Source organism: Puma concolor, chromosome B3 (assembly GCF_028749965.1).
Source record: "Puma concolor isolate L17-30 chromosome B3, mPumCon1.1.hap2, whole genome shotgun sequence".
In the NCBI taxonomy this organism is placed as follows: Eukaryota; Metazoa; Chordata; class Mammalia; order Carnivora; family Felidae; genus Puma; species Puma concolor.
This window is the reverse complement of record NC_141672.1, coordinates 87,698,547-87,714,212: the sequence shown is the minus strand read 5'-3', so window position 1 is coordinate 87,714,212 and position 15,666 is coordinate 87,698,547. Positions and strand designations below refer to the sequence as shown.

At 56.9% G+C, this 15,666-nt stretch overlaps 2 protein-coding genes across 2 annotated transcripts in view; one reads left to right on the top strand and one right to left on the bottom strand.

Moving 5' to 3' along the window:
• The window catches only part of SPTBN5 (spectrin beta, non-erythrocytic 5), a 46,328-nt gene extending 43,020 nt beyond the window's left edge, over nucleotides 1-3,308 (top strand). The window contains 7 exon segments of the mRNA XM_086710438.1: nucleotides 128-358; nucleotides 536-604; nucleotides 1,098-1,336; nucleotides 1,515-1,603; nucleotides 2,378-2,428; nucleotides 2,656-2,749; nucleotides 2,987-3,308. Coding sequence (XP_086566564.1) covers nucleotides 128-358; nucleotides 536-604; nucleotides 1,098-1,336; nucleotides 1,515-1,603; nucleotides 2,378-2,428; nucleotides 2,656-2,749; nucleotides 2,987-3,239 — 1,026 coding nt within the window. The 3' untranslated portion in view covers nucleotides 3,240-3,308.
• A 996-nt stretch (nucleotides 3,309-4,304) lies between these two features.
• Nucleotides 4,305-15,536, bottom strand: PLA2G4B (phospholipase A2 group IVB). The gene is made up of 20 exons (XM_025918577.2): nucleotides 14,382-15,536; nucleotides 12,748-12,820; nucleotides 12,311-12,447; nucleotides 12,057-12,188; nucleotides 11,663-11,703; nucleotides 11,431-11,473; nucleotides 11,119-11,173; nucleotides 10,180-10,310; nucleotides 9,851-9,934; nucleotides 9,514-9,551; nucleotides 8,798-8,933; nucleotides 8,013-8,149; nucleotides 7,580-7,802; nucleotides 7,333-7,450; nucleotides 6,900-7,037; nucleotides 6,591-6,695; nucleotides 6,240-6,419; nucleotides 5,724-5,890; nucleotides 5,053-5,239; nucleotides 4,305-4,956 (listed from the first exon to the last, which is right to left on the bottom strand). The coding sequence occupies exons 1-20, from the start codon at nucleotides 14,388-14,390 to the stop codon at nucleotides 4,745-4,747; spliced, it is 2,346 nt and encodes a 781-aa protein (XP_025774362.1). The 5' UTR covers nucleotides 14,391-15,536; the 3' UTR covers nucleotides 4,305-4,744.
• Between the last annotated feature and the right edge of the window lie 130 nt (nucleotides 15,537-15,666).

Genomic DNA, 15,666 nt, shown 5'->3' with positions numbered 1-15,666 from the left:
AGGATGACAGGGAAGTCTCCTGAGCTGACGCAGGAAGAGAAGCCCAATGAGGAGATAGGGACTCTCCAGGTGGGAGGGATCCGGGGCGGCAGAGGCTGATCTGGCTCACCTTACTCCCCTTTCCAAGGTGGAACAGAAGCTGCTGCAGCAGGGGACAGGGCTGAAACCCAGGAGTGCTGGCCACCAGTTTACCTCCCTCCAGCATAGGCCTCTCGGAAGCTGGGGGCCAGTACAGCTGGCTGAGACAAGGGACCTGCAGCCAGGTGTCCCCATTGGGTCACACACACCCTTGGCCACCACTCTCTTCCTGGAACGTGCAGCCAGGCAGCAGGAGCCCAGTGGGGCTGGGGCTGTAGGGGTAAGGCCCACACCCCACAGCCAGCACTGAGGCCCTGGGGGCTGGGGACACAGGGCAGAGGAACTGAGATTCCCCAGGAATGAAGTGGTCAAAAAGGGTTAGATTCCTAGCCCACCTTCCAGAGGGGTCCTGTCCTCTGTTGCTGGATGTTTCCTGGGCCCCTTCTTGCACTTTCAGGATGCAAAGGGTGCCCCCACCATGGAAGGGTTTTTGGAGCTCAAGCAGCAATGGCCTGCAGAGAGGCAGGTCAGTACCAGGAGATTCCTTCTCCAGGCAGCTTTCCTCCACAGAACCACTTGGGCTTCGAGGGGCCATCAAGGCCTGGCACCCTGGCCCCACACCCCTGAGTCTTAAGATCGTTTCATTCTTTTTCCTTTATATATTTTATTGAGCAATTTGTACACCCAATGTGGGGCTTGAACTCACAACCCCAAGATCAAGAGTCACATGCTGTACCCACTGAGCCAGCCAGATGCCCCAAGATAGTTTCATTCTTAACACACCTCATAGCTTCGGCACCCCCCCCCCCCCGCCCCGGGTGGGGAGCAAGTCCCTCTTCCTCCTCTTCCTGGTTTCCCTACATGTCATTCCCTGGCTCCCTCTTCCCCATGGACACCTTGGACCAGTCCAGGACTTTGCTTGGGAGCCTCTGGAGACAGACGGTCAGGCTTTGATAAGGCCAGGCTGCAGCCTCCCCTCCACGCTCGGCTGATGTCACCTCACCCCCTTCTCTCCACAGCCCAGCTCAAGCCCCTGGGATTGCTGCTGTGGGACCCTGGGGGGCAGTTCCCTGAGCCTCTTCTGGGATAAGAAGACTGCAGCAGAAGTACTGGGCAGTGGAATACAGGCAAGGCAGAACACAGAGAGGCCCATGGAGAAGAGTGGACATGGCCATTGTGACCCCTCTCGCCTCTCTTCTCAGAACGTGGCCCCCGTGGACACCCTTGATCTCACAGGAGCCCAGTGTGAGAGGCTGAGGTACTGGAGTGGCAGGAAATATGCTTTCTCCATAAGGTGAGGGCCACATGGAGAGACAGACAATGGCCCCAAGACATCCTGACCCAGCAGGCACAGCCTCACAAGAGCAGCCAAGAGGCTCGAGGTAGGGGGTCCCCCCCAAGGGAGGCAGAGTTTTGAGCCATGGCTCTCTGCCCAGCAGGCTGAGCAGTGGGGTGGAGATCCCATATGCAGCACCATCAGAACAGCATGCCTGGAGCTGGCATCGAGCCCTGAGTGGCACGGCAGGTAGGCACCAGGGCAAGCCTGGGGTGGGACTTGGGGCACGGATTCCCTGGACCCCAGGCTGTGGTTTCCTACATCCTCTCAGGCTATAGAGGTACCATCCTCTCTACAGCCAGAGAGGTAAGTGGGACTTTGAGAAAAGATACTAGGAATTTAAGGCCCAGAAAGGGTAAACAACTTGCCCAAGATCACACAGCTAATTTGTAGTAGAAGTAGGGCCATGTTTGACCTGTTGGCTGCCTCCTGGTCCTTTCCCACCCACCTTGTGGAGTGTGCCTCTCTGACACCCAAGTGTTCCTAGGCTTGTTGTGCGACCCTGGGACCTTCTCGAACCTTTCAGTCCTCAAATAGCTCTGAATGTTCTGCCCTTGGGGTATCTTAACCCACTTCTATCACAAGGGATGCCTGGAAAGCACCCCTGCACTGGGAATCTCTTGGTCCATGTGGTTTGACAGGCTCCACCTGGACAGTGTATTCCGGTCATGTCACTGCCCAGGTGGGAGTCCCTTCCTGTTCTTCCCAGTCTCTGGCCCCCTGGGATCTTTCTGAGCCTGTCCTTCCAGAATCCCAAAGGGATCTTGGATCTCCTCCAGGCTGAGCCTTTCTTAGCCCACCTGTGCTCAGCCTTCTAGGAGATGGGGTGCACTGGGGGGCCTGCACTACCCCTCCTGGTGTGTACAGAGCCTCCTGCAGCAGTTGTAGCTTAGTCTGTGGGCTGCTTTTCACAAAAATACCAGACTGAGCAGGTTACAGACAAGAACCGTTTATTTCTCACAGTTCTGGAAGCTGGGAAGTCCAACAGCAAGGCACCAGCCGACTGCATGTCTGGTAAGAGTTGTCTTGTGGGTATCCTAGTTCTTGCTGTGTCCTCACTTGGTTGAAGGGGCAAGGTTACTCTTTGGTCAGGTCTCCACCCTCATGACCTACTCACCTCCCAATACCATCACCTGGGGGTTCGGATTTCAACAGAGATGCAAACATGCAGGGAAGTGTGCTGTCTGCAGAGGGCCTAGCATCTGGGCCAGGCTCACCATTGTTCTCTCTGTGCTCTGCAGCCCACTGTCTGAGCCTGGAGCACCGAGCCAGACCTCTGGGCTTCACTGTTGAGCCCACTGCTGAGAGGGCGCCCAAGACAGCCGCCTGGCTCAGGTAGGACAGCTGGGTATACGGGCAGATTCGAGTCCTGAGCCCCATCACTGGCACAGATGCTGCCCTCTCAAGCCCAAGAGCCAGAGACTTAGACCTGCACTGCTAGGGTGAGGGGTAACGCCCATATTTGAGACCCTCAGCAATAGAAAACCCTAGCACCCGCCTCACCTGGTGTAAACCTCTGCTTACTCAGTAATGGCAACAGAGTCCAGGCCCTGAGGCTCCTCTTCCCCACAGCTTCCAAGGCTGGCCCCTGACCACCTCAGTGAGGGAGCCGCATGTGAGTGCTGACGGTCAGCTGCAGCCCATGGAGTTGCTGCAGGCTGCTGGCCTTGCCCAGGAACCTGTCCAAGGCTCCCACCGCCTTTCCTGCCCAGGCCAAGCCCAAGGTACAGGCCCCTCAGGGGTCCCTTTGCACATGCTAGAAAGCCTGCCTGGCTCTGTCCTCCAGGGCTCCCACCTCTCTCACCCCTTGGTCTCCTCTTCCTAAGACAGAAGCCATGTTGCAGGACAGCCGTACCCTGCTCTCTGCCTGCCCTTCCCTGCTCGAATGCGAAAGGAAAGCCTTACTGTCCTAGAGTGGGCAGAGACAGACCCCACCCTGTTGGGCTTGAGGGGCACTCACAGCACAGTGGAGGGCAGCCGCGGGTATGGTCTCTGGCAGTTCTGCAAGCCCGTCCCGCAGGGCCCTCGGGGTCCACTTTAGGCTTCAGAGCACATGTTGCTGAAGGAATAGGCTTCATCCTGGATGGTGGCTTCTAAGGCTACCAGGGCAATCATTTCTTCTCCTGTGACTCTAGCCCCATGCTCAGGACAGGGCCTGAGAATCACTGGGTGAGAGCAGACACAGGGAGCTCGGCCACAAGACCCAGTCCTCTCCCATATCTCCTGCAGCTGCCTGTCAGCTTCCAGGATCCACGTCAACATTAGTTCCAAGGGAGGCCAGAGCCCTTGCATACCAGTGCTCGACAAAGATTCTGGGGAGGCTAGGCCCTAATTTCACTCTGCTTCTTTGTTCTCCCAACAGGTCTGGGCCCTGAAGCAAACCCTGAGATGGCACCAAACCTCGAGGTTACAAACAAGGACAGCCTCTAGGGGAACAGAATGAGACGCTGCTGCCAGGCCCTTCAGGACCAAATTCTGGAATAGACGGTTCCTTGTTAAGAGGCAGCCTTCACCAAGGTCACAACTTGCTGAGGTTATGCCATTAGGACTTGCCTCTGGCTCCTCAGATCCTGGGGGTGGCCATCCCCACCGTGGGACAGGGGTGCTGTGTCACTGCCAGGGCTCCAGTAGCAGAGACTCCCTCCACCACCCCACCCCTGCCCAGGCCAAACTGGCCGCCTCCCTGCTTGGAGAGCGTGGCTCCAGCAGGGCAGACATGGCCTTCTCTTCAGGGGAGGTTTGGACCGACCTGCTGTCTAGCTCGGTGAGGTACCCCTGGGGAGATGTTCAAACCAGTCCTTGCTATGTGCAACCAGGAGCATGGCATGACCTGTCTCTTCTTGGCAGCAATGACAGATAACCCATTAACATCTCACATTATATGATCCTCTGTGATACATAAACCGCTCTATTTCACTCTGTACAACTATTCAAAGTAGCAAGGGAAAGGGTCACATAGCTTTGAACACTTTTGCAAATATGGTCAGTAACGGCCCCCAGGTCTACCTCTGGCCACCTCTGAATGTTCTCCTTGAAGAGGAAACCACCTCCAGCCTGAGGAGACAGGGCTCTCAGCCCTTTTAAAACCCTCAACCTACCTGCAAGTAGGTGAAGAGGGTGATGGTGGCTGCAGGGCCCTATCTGGGTAGGGCCAGGCACATATCTTTGCGAAGCCCCTCAGAGCGCGAGGGGGCCAGGGCCATCCAGGCTGCCGAGGCTCTGGAACTGTTGGTCATGACGGTCTCTGCCCGACTCACTCAGGTGGACAGGGAGTGAGTCTGACAAAGTGTCGGGAGGGGAGCAGGGAGTCCCGGCCGGGCAGCGCCATCACTACGGCCGGTGCTGCCGGCGCTTCCGTTGCACAGCTCCACGCAGGGCCTCCAGCAGCTGCTCCTGGTTGTTGCAGATGTTGTAATGTGTCAGGTGGAGCAGCTTGTCCATGTCCTCTGGGCTGTAGGTCAATTTCGAGTAGTGGTAGGGAGAGTTGGATGAAGACAGGTTCACCTCTCCGGCCCCCTTCTCCTCAGGTGTCCGTTGGATGCCTAGTGGAGACAGGGTAGCAGGGCAGGGACAGGACATGCACAGGGGAGGTGGGGGGGGGGGGGTGCACTGTGGAGAGACAGGATGGAGGGGCTCACCAGGGGCCGAGTACTCCCGGAAGGAGGCATCCACCAGAGGGAAGTGCAGCACCGCTGGGGCATCAGGGCGGTCTGGATCAGAAAACAAGCAGCACTCCGGAGGCTGGCGCTGCTCCTCTGGGCTGGGGGAGATGGGCGGGAAAGGGATGCCCTGCTCCTGACAGAGCCGGCCCAGGAGCTGCAGTTGCTGCAGGGCAGCAGAAGTGGTGTCAGATGGCTGGGCCCCAACACTGGGCCAGTGGGGGTCAGCTGGGATGCGTGGGACCTGGACACCAACTCAGATCCCCTGGCACCGGGCCGGACTGAGGAAGGGGCTCCAACCCCTCAGCTGCACGAGGCTAACTGCTCCCAGGTTCTGCAAAAACCTTCACCGGACCAACACAAAAACTCAGAGCAGAGGGATCCAGAGGTCTAGACTGAAAGGAGGTGGCAGGTGCCACAAAGGGGCATCACCAGCTCCTTCTCCATCTGGCTTCCTGAGCAGAATAAGTCCCCCTGGTGGTAAATTCACAGGATCCACAGTTCATAGGACACTGTTCACAGAGTGTCACAGCCCCTCAGGGAAGCTGGACCACATACTAGACTCCAAGGCAGACATCCCCAGAGGCAGGAGCCAGGATGTCAGGCCAGGCCTAAGGCAGCACGGTCTTCCACGTCTGCCCCCGGCTCACCTGAAAGGCTCCTTGGAGGTTGTAATCCAGTGACAGGATGAGGTCCACATCCCGTGTGGGCCGCAGAAGGGGTGGGAAACTGGTGTTGATAAGGTAGCCAACATCCAGCAGGCAAAGATGGGGCTCTGCAGGTGTCAGCTGGTTGGGGTGCCCATCCAGTTTGGTGGCTGGAAAAGTTGAGGGAATGGGGTAGAAAAGCAGCTATCATTGGTGCTGAGGCCACCAGATCCCTCTGGCCTAATGCTAGTTCCTTGCTACTGGCAGAATCCGACTCTGCCCTCTGGTCCCTCTTCTCTCCCACCAAAAGTAGGCCTGTCACTTCCCAAGATGCCACAGATGGGCCCTGATCCACAAATGAGAGGAAAAAGGGTAGCTGATCCAAGCAGCCCAGTGAACTAAGCTCAAAGGAGCTTGGGGCCCAAGGGTTGGAGACTGTGGATGTCTGGACCAGGGACCCAAAGCTCAGGTGGTCATGGGCAGCCCATAGAAAGCTGGGACCAGAGAGAGAAGAGATACCTTTCCAGGTGGAGAAGTAAGGCTGTTGGAAATAGTCTTTGTGGAACTGAAGACCACGCAGGAAATTATGTGTGGCCTGGGCCAGTGGGCGCCGTGTCAGAAGGTCAGTAAAAAACTCAACAATCTTGCCGGTCCCCGTGGGAGGCTCTTCTATCTTCAGGAGAGGAACCTGCTCCTTGTCTGCTCAATTAAGAAGGGGGAAAGTAGGGCATCTTTTAGGAAATGGGGACCCCTAAACTTTTACCCCAGCTTCTGTAGACTCCCAAAGGCCTGAGAGCCACCCCCACCATCCTCCAGATCCAGCCCCTGTGGGGGCCTCTCCACTTGCTCACAAGGAGCCCAGGCACCCACCCAAATTGGCCTGATCCTGTGCCCAGCGGTCCCAGAACTGGCTGGGCTCTGAGGCCCAGTATAAGCTGTCCTGGAGGCTGGCTGCATACAGATTGCTCCAGATACCTGAGAAAGGGGACACAAGAGGAACAGAAAGGACATGAGGGGGAGAGAGCCCCCACCCAATCACAATCTGACTCTTGCCCACGGCCCATCCTAGACTGGGAAGCATCCCCATGACTGAGCTGAGGGTGGGTTTGGGCGGGGGGGGGGGCTGCCATCTTCGCCAGGCCCGTTCTCCCCTCTATCTCCGCTTCCCAGGCCTCTCACCTTTCAGGAAGCAGATTCGGGACTCAGGAAGCCGCTTGGTCAGGCACCCCATGAAGAACTCAGAGCCAAAGAGCTCGGAGGGGATGAAGGCACCGTACTTGGGAAAGCCAACCTCATAGGGGGAGAACTCACACCACTCTGCGAGGAGACCACACAGCTTCACTGCGGGGCTCAGAACTCCAGGACCCTCAACCACCACAGGCTTCACACCAGGGAAGCCTGGGGACCTAGAGGCTCAGGCTGGTTACAGGCACCCTGAGCATGGACCTAAAGGCCCACCCCAATCCCAAAGCCTGAGTGACTCTGGTGGGATGATTAATAATCTCTGGAAGGCATGGGACCTGGCCCAGAAGGGGAGGGTGTAACACCCATCTCCTACACACAGGCACCCTGCCAGCTGCGAGATCACATGTCTCCACTCGGGGCTACTCACCAGCAAATTCAAAGGTGGTCAGGTTCTTCTCCTTGGTGTTAAGGGCACAGTAAATGGGCAGAGGGTTCTGGCCTTGACTCAGGGCCTCTCTCTGGTCTGAGAGAGTATGGTCATGGGGCTGGTAGAAGGAGAGGATTTGAACCTAAAGTTGTGCTTTCTGGTGCGTGGGGCCTTTCCCATCTCTGCTGCCCAGGGCGGTTCCCCATCTTTGAACCATGCCCTGGCCACACACCCGCCCCCGCTGTACCTCATCGTGCAGCAGGGCCTCACTAATGAGGGCCCACAGGTTGGTGAAGCAGGGCGGGTGGCCCAGGCGGGCACGCTCGGCCAGCTCCTGCCGGTACTGCTGCAGCTGGCTGGGAGCAAGCACGCCCAACTTGCTCTTGGTCACCTGTGTTTTCAGTGACTCGGTGGGCCCTGCCAGGTCCTTCTGAGACCATTCTGGGTCCTCGTAGAGGTTGGCCAAAGCCCTGGGAAAGCCAAAGCCCAGGAGGTCATCGCATACCTCGGACTCTCTATCCTAGAACAACAGACTAGCAGGTACCTTCCAATGGTCCCCCCAAGCACGTTCCTCTCTGGCACATCCTTTCTCCCAGTTAGGTCGGAGGTGCCTATGGGGTCCACAACAGCCTTACGACTGCCACCCCCAAACTCCTGCACTCAACGTGCTGCCAGCTCACCAGGTAGAGCCAGAGGCCCCTGTGATGTAGGAGATGCAATCCAAGAGACCCAGCTCCTTCAGGCCAGCCAGATGCCCATACAGGGAAACCATCGCCCGGATCCCACCACCAGTGGCCATAACAGCTACCACGGGGATCTGGAAGAGAGGATAGCCAGGTCAGTCAAGGTCTGATCAGGGCTGTAGTCTCCCAAACATCCACCCCTTTCCATCTTATTAGGAGAAGTCATTTCCCTAGAAGTTGTCCCAAGCTGATCTGACCCCAGCAGGCTGCCCTCAGGCTACATGGCTCACTGATGAGTCAGATGGGACCCAAGTCCCAAAACCTGGACCAGACCAAAAATCAAGAAACAATGAGAAAGGGGGTGCCTGGCTGGCTCAGTCAGTTGAGAGTCTGACTTTTGGTTTCAGCTCAAGTCACGATTTCACGTTTCATGGGTTCAAGCCCCTTGTTGGGCTCTGTGAGGACAACACAGAGCCTGCTGGGGATTCTTGCTCTCTGCCCCTCCCCCACTCACACTGTCTCCATTTCAAAATGGATGAATAAACTTAAAAAAAAAAGCGAGAAGGAAACTTAGCCCAATGGGGCAGCTTATAAGCTCCAGGTGCCTCATGCAATGCTCTGCATTTGATGGCATCAGGCTGCCAAGAACATCAAGTGAGAGGGAGGCACAGCAGGGCAGGTAAGTAAGAGGCAGGGCCAAGCTCCAGTCTGGTTAGGAAACAGTCAGCTCTGGGCTCGAGGAAGACTGAGGATGCCCATCCAAGGCAGCCCAGCCCACAGACCTCATCTTCCTGTAAGTCTTCATCCAGTTGCAGGACCTGCTTCAGGGCCTTGGCCACCACCTGCTTCCTCTTGCTCAGAAAGGCCTGCTCCTCGGCACAGGGCCCGCAGCCTAGCCGCACAGCCAGCTCCCTGGGTCTGGGTGGGAAGGAAGGAACCATCAGGCAGCTCCCGGCCTCATTACAGAAAAGGAAGCCGGGTCTGCCTCACCTGAGAAGCCCACTTCTCAATCTCTCTCTCCTCTCCCCAAACCACACTCCTGCCCATGTCTGGACAGAAGCGTGACATGTGTGGGTATGATGGAGAGAAGGTGCACCTAGACCCAGATGGGGACACTTGGGGAATGCAAGAAAATGGATTCCCACAACTATAAATGCTGGTGCCTAAAAAGGCCCCCGGGTGGGACCCACCACCACAGATCTACTTCCACCTCTCAGCTTCTCTCCATTACCCACCCAAAAATGACTCCAGCGGAGACAAGAAACAGTGTTCCCACCTCTTCGTGGCTAGTCTTCCAGGCATGTGAAGAAGGGCCAGGGTAGGTGACTTCTCTTGTCTCATGAAGATTATTAGCTACGGTCCACCCACAATCGCCACCACCCAAAGGGAGCATGATTTCTCTCTTGTGGCTTCCTGGCCCTCTCTGTGCCTCAAGTTCAAGTGCAGGTGCCTGCCTGCTCTCCCCCACGCCCTCTCCCCGGGACTAGCCAGCTCTCACCCGTCTTCTTTTCTCAGCTCCACCCTCATCAGGGGTTCCTAAAAACCATGAACACTTCAGTCACAAAAGTTGGCCACCATGTTCCTCTCATCCTGGCCTGAGCCACACCCTATGATGCTCCCATGCTCCCTCCGGCCTCCGGCCATCTCCACAGGGACAAGGTCTGAGGCTTCAAGGCAGCTCTGTTCAGAGGACCCCTCTCTCCTCAGAACCTGGCTCAGCACTTGTGCAGGGCATGACTCTAAGACTGAAGCTCCTACCACCGCAGGCCCCCTATAAGGCATGGGGCCCAGCCCTGCCTATGCTTCTGGCATTCTTCCTCCGGGTGATCAAGTACCTGGGACGTAGGGAAGACAAGCCTCACCACCTGCCCAGAGGGCAAGGCCCTCAGGGGCACCTTCAGGTGCTCTTGGGGGGTATCCTGTAGGAAGGATGAAAGAAAACCTAAGAATCACTTCTGTTCCAGCAGCGATCTCACCCATTGCCCCAGGGAGTGACAAGCAGCAGCAGGAAGAGGGACAAGAGGCCAACCTCGACCCCATACTCTTCCCAGTGTGCCTGATTCTGCCAGGGAGTGAGGGGGTGAGGGGCTCAGCATGAGCAGAAGGACCGGCTAGAAGAAAGAGGGAGAAAGACTCTGCAGGCCCCACCTCAACAGCACACTACCTGCAGATGAATATCCAGCTCCTGCTCCCAGCAGGCCGGGCAATGGAAGCAGAAGGAGCCAGCACCCACAGCGGCCTCCTGCGGACCCTCACAGGACCCAGGAACCATGAGCTGAACTCTTCCCCCGGACTCTGGAAATAGGAACCAGAGCAGAGGGGCTGGGAATAAGATCCTGGCCCACAAAGGCCCAAGAATGTCTTGCATAAGGGGCCTGAAGGGTACTTCCCCCCCACCCCGAGGAGGAGGACTGGCACAGGCCAAGGCTCAGAGATGGAGCCCCCATTACAGCCTCTCCAAGGACTAAGGGGACACAGGTCCTGGGGAGCCCCAGCATGGATTTGCCCCTAATCTCTACCACTGCCTATGAAAGTCTAGGGCAGCTAATGTAAGGTCCCTTCTAAGATCCCCATAGAGAGAGGAAGACAAGGGGCACCTGGGTGGCTCAGTTGGTTAAGCATCCGACTCCGGCTCCAGTCATGATCTCACAGTTCATGAGTTCAAGCCCCAAGTCAGACTCTCTGAGAACAGCTCTGAGCCTGGAGCCTGCTTCAGATTCTGTTTCCGTCTCCCTCTGCCCCTCCCCCACTGGCACACTGTCTCTTTCTCAAATATAAATAAACATTAAAAAATTAAAAAGAGGGGCGCCTGGGTGGCGCAGTCGGTTAAGCGTCCGACTTCAGCCAGGTCACGATCTTGCGGTCCGGGAGTTCGAGCCCCGCGTCAGGCTCTGGGCTGATGGCTCAGAGCCTGGAGCCTGTTTCCGATTCTGTGTCTCCCTCTCTTTCTGCCCCTCCCCTGTTCATGCTCTGTCTCTCTCTGTCCCAAAAATAAATAAACGTTGGAAAAAAAAAAATTAAAAAAAAAAATTAAAAAGAAAAAAAAGAAAGAGGAAGACAAGGGCAGAGGGCTGGGGGTTATCTTGGTAGGTGGGAGACTTACCCTTCCGGTCCCCTGCCTCCTCCAGTCGAACATGCAAGCAAGAGAGCTCCCGGGCCTGAGTCATTAAAAAAGCCCCTCAGACTTGAACCCCTGCCCTGTTAGAGGCCCCCACCTCCCAGCACCCTAGTTTTGGTCCTCAGCACTTCATTACCTTGGCCCTGAGTCACCAACCATTTGCCTGAGGTTGTATCCTCTTAAGGAACCAAAATCCCAGGGACCCCCCCAACTCAGTTCTACCCATGAATCTCCAAGGGAGGCCCAAGCTTCAGGGAGGGGGATAGCAGATGGCATGAGGGAGGAGCTTCGACTTACCACCAGAATGCCATTGGTGACAAGCTGCTCAGCACAGTCTGTCCTGAAAAGGACACCAGTGACCCTCAGTGCAAGTCTAGGCTCCCTCAAAGGGCCACGGCATTCCTCTACCACCACTGGATGTCTCAGAGGGAAGGGTGTCAGTTCTGGGCACGCTCTGGGTGCACTGGACTCTGCCCTTCCCCAAAAGAAGCACTCCCACCCAAGAAGTGCCCAGTGGCCCCTGACTCACAGTCTCTGTAGCCGAAATTCAACTTCTAGCCGCTCCTCACCCTGGAGAGAGGAAAAAAACAAAGAGAGGTTGAGGACTGTGAGTGTAGATTTCAACACACATGCCAAGTGGGGCTGCTGGGGCCTGAGAGGTGGTGAGAGCCAATGTCCAACTCCACCCTGCTCTGTCCACTTTCTCTGGGTAGCTCCCAAAAGCTGCCCTTGGTTGAGGGGCCAAGAAAGAGGGTCAAGGATGGGATTATTCCTGTGGACAGCAACTCCTGGCTGACAGTAACCTCTGGATGCCACGGAAGCCTGGGCCACTCACTGGAAAAGAGGGCCATGTACGCAGCTCCCCTGCAAAGGATCTCCCCTCCCTGGGCTGAGGCTTTCCACTGCCCTGGGCACAGCCTTGCCTGAGCGCTCAGTGAGAAGCTCTCTCTGCGGAACTCCCCAGCTCGCAAAGTCCCCACGTCAAATAGCACCGACAACACGGGGTCATCATTGGTCAGAAGGTCCTGGTCAAAGACTTGCAGCTGCACCACATTCTGGAAGGGAACAGAGTAAGGGGCTGCAGGAAGGAGGAGTGGGATAGGAAGGTGAGTGGGGCCATGGCAGAAAGGGGGCTGGCAGGGACAACGGGCAGGGCAGGGGCTGACACCTGGCCCACCTTGAGCTGGCTGTGGATTCGAAAGCGAAAGCTCTGATTCCAGATGGGGTTTCTGCTGTTCTTGACCGTGCGTGTCTGCAGCCTATGGCTAGAGGCCGTGGGCAGCCACAGACTCACATAGCAGTCAGAGGGGGTTACTGCAGGAAGAAGGGACAAGTGCCTGCTGACAGCCAAGAGCCTTACCCAGCCCAGCTTCCCAGGGTCCATGACCTTCCATTATAGGCAGCCCTGGGAGGCCTGGAGACCCTCAGAATGGGACTGAGTCGGGAGGCAGGAAGAGCAAGAAGCTGAGGCACAATCCCACATTCCACCCAGCACCTCCTCTCGGCACCCTCTCCAGGACCCTTGCACGCCCAGCCCTACTTGTATCTCTTCCCACTCTGTCCCAGTCTGAATCCAGTTCCAGAACCACTGTCCTCCCTGGGCCCAGCACTCACCTAGGTCCTTCGAGGGCAGGCCACAGGCCTGCAAGACACGAATGGTGAGCAGGCAGGTCCCAGGCACCTTTGCCTGCAGAGGAGGGACAGGTCAGGCTTGCTGCAGGATGCTGGGCCCAAAGCCAACAAGGGCCAAAGAAGAGGCCAGAGTACCCCCTCCAGGACTAATTCTGAACCAAAGGGATCAGCCCTTCCCAGCCACATGGCTGCCCTCCACCCATCAGAGCTCTAAATGGAAAGGAGGCTATGGTATCTACTGATGATGCCTGCCAACACTTACACAACACTCTGGGCCGGCGCTGGCCCAAGGGCTTTATGTACATTAACTTCTTTCATCACACAACTATGCTGTGTGTAGGGACTAATTATGACCAATCCCACAAGGAAACTGAAGCACAGAAAGACAGAAAGCCTACATAGTCACTGGCCTGAGGTCCAGGGCCAAGACTGCACCAGGACGGCTCGACTCATGCTCTCTACCCCACAGCTTGCTTGCTTCTAGCTGCGGTTTAGTGTCTTTTAAATCATGGGGCGCCTGGGTGGCGCAGTCGGTTAAGCGTCCGACTTCAGCCAGGTCACGATCTCGCGGTCCGTGAGTTCGAGCCCCGCGTCAGGCTCTGGGCTGATGGCTCAGAGCCTGGAGCCTGTTTCCGATTCTGTGTCTCCCTCTCTCTCTGCCCCTCCCCCGTTCATGCTTTGTCTCTCTCTGTCCCAAAAATAAATAAACGTTGATAAATCTTTCCACCCCACATTTCCAGCTACCCCTTGCTAAGCTGCCTTGAGGCAGTCTTAGTTGGCAGGAGGCCCATGATGGGGCGGGCAAGGGGGAGGGGGAAACAGCAGAATATAAGGCTACAGAGGGAGGGGAAGAGGCATGTCAGGACCCAGCCTGGCCATGGGCCCCTTGGTAGGGCTGCTCCCCTGGTTGAGCAGCTTAAACGGAGGCATGTTCTGGTTAAGCAAACCCTGTATCTGGAGAGGTAGAAGTGAGGAACACAGAGTTGGTTTTCAGCCTCTCCACCCCTGGCCAGGACTCAATTCTGGAAATGGGCTCTCTGCTTGACTATGAACAGCAGTTAGCAACTCAGACCACACACAGGTTTTCAAGTCCTCCAGGTGCTACAGGTCAGGCTAAAGAGGACCCCCAAGCAGGTCCATCCAAACCCACAATCATGAGTCTAGGGATATAAACCATGGCAAGTGTGCCAGGAAAGCCTGTGCCAACTAATCCTGGCCTTCAGCCCTGCCTCAGAAGGGTCTTGATGGATGGAGTTGAAGGGCAGAGCCGGGGAAGCTCATCTGTCAGTGTCTGCCCTGGGGCCCCCACCCTCCAAGCAACTGAGTCAAGAGCACCCGAGCAGCCACTTCCTTCTGGGACCCCAGGACAGTAGCCCAAATCCATGGCCCTGAGAACTCTGCCTGGAGCCCATCTCTAGGGCAGGAAGAACTCAGGATGACCCTTATCCCAAGACCCGGCCCGTTCCCTGGCTTCTGCTCACCACCCTGGACCAAGTCTGGCAAACTCCCCTCTCTACACCTGTGGAAACCCACAGCTCCTCTTAAGAATCAGCATTAACCAGACCCCAGAGGGAACAAAGGTCAGCCTGGGGGCCCAGGGCCCCAGCAGGTCTTACCAGAGCCATGAGACAGACAGTCCTCAAGAGCCACAAATGACAGGCAGTGGGCGCAGGACCGAAGACTGTCGGCTTTTTAACGCAGAGCCAACAATGTGCCAGTTGGCCCCAAGCTCCTCCCTGGTCCCTCCCAACCGCCTCCGCTCCACCCAAGCCTCACACTCACTCCAGGACAAGCCACCTGTCAAGGAAATGAGGAACCTTAAACCTACATGGCCCCTGTAATGGGGGCCTACCACCCATGAAGACCCATTCCCTCTAGGCGTTACCACCAGCACCTACCCCACCCAACCCTGCTCTTGTGCCTGGACCTAGAAGGGCCACTGACATCTGGAAAGCAGGGAGTGGACCCAGGGCAGCACCAAGTGGATAAGCCTTGTCCCCTGTCACAGGGTCTTTCACAACCTCCGGTGCCTGTAGGACAGGAATGCCCAGCCCTGACTGAAGCACTTGGCTAATGTGAAGCGGGTGCCCCAGGTCCATCACCGCCCGGCAGGGGCGAGGTTTGTTTCACGAAAGAGCCCTCCCAAGCCCCGTGCCTGGCTGCCTCCACCTTCGGCGCTGGGTGGCTAGGATGATGAGGCCTCTGAGTGGCTCTCCGGGAAAGGGGCTCTTCCAGGTCTGAGTTGGTGCAGGGAGGGAGGGAGTCTGAGTGTGTGGAGACCCTGAGGCGGGGATGGGCAGGGGTTTCTGTCCCCTCCTACCTATGCTTGTTGTGGAAGAAACAGGGGTGACCCTCGGCACCAGACCCCACCAGCTTCCCTGGAGGTGGAGGAGAGCAAACAAGGCCAGAGCAAAGCTAGGCACAGCTTTAGAGGCCGAGACAGGGAGGTCTGCACCAGAGTTAAAATGAGACCCGCTTGCCCTGAGAGGGGCTGCAGTGGCTATCATGGGAGTTGGCAGCAGAGGTCCTCAGTCCCAAGCCTGGACCCAGGCCTCACCCCCAATCAGGGTCACCTTGAAATGTTTACCTGAACCTTCCAGCCCTCACCAGACCACAGAAGGCAACTTCAAGAGGGAGTCTCAGCACACATGAATCAAAGCCACCTTTTATTGAACACTTCTTCTGTGCCAACCCCTTATGGTCCTTAAAGATCTCTCTCCAAGCCTCACAACACCCCAAGGGGTAGGACCCATCATTGTCTCTGTTTTACAGACAGGACACCAATGCTCCAAGGTGGTAAGTCGCCCATGGTGCTGGTAAGAGGCTGCACCAGAAGTCCCACTCCTCCTCCAGTACAGGCAGCTGCCTCACCTGTGTGGTAACTTCCTGGGAGCTCACACC

What these genes read in the sequence shown, in the direction of transcription:
- PLA2G4B (XM_025918577.2), bottom strand. An exon ending in AGGCCCTGCTGCACGATGAG is followed by an intron (nt 7,451 to 7,579) that starts GTACAGCGGGGG and finishes TCCTTCTACCAG; the next exon opens with CCCCATGACCATACTCTCTC. An exon ending in TTACTTCTCCACCTGGAAAG is followed by an intron (nt 5,891 to 6,239) that starts GTATCTCTTCTC and finishes CAACTTTTCCAG; the next exon opens with CCACCAAACTGGATGGGCAC.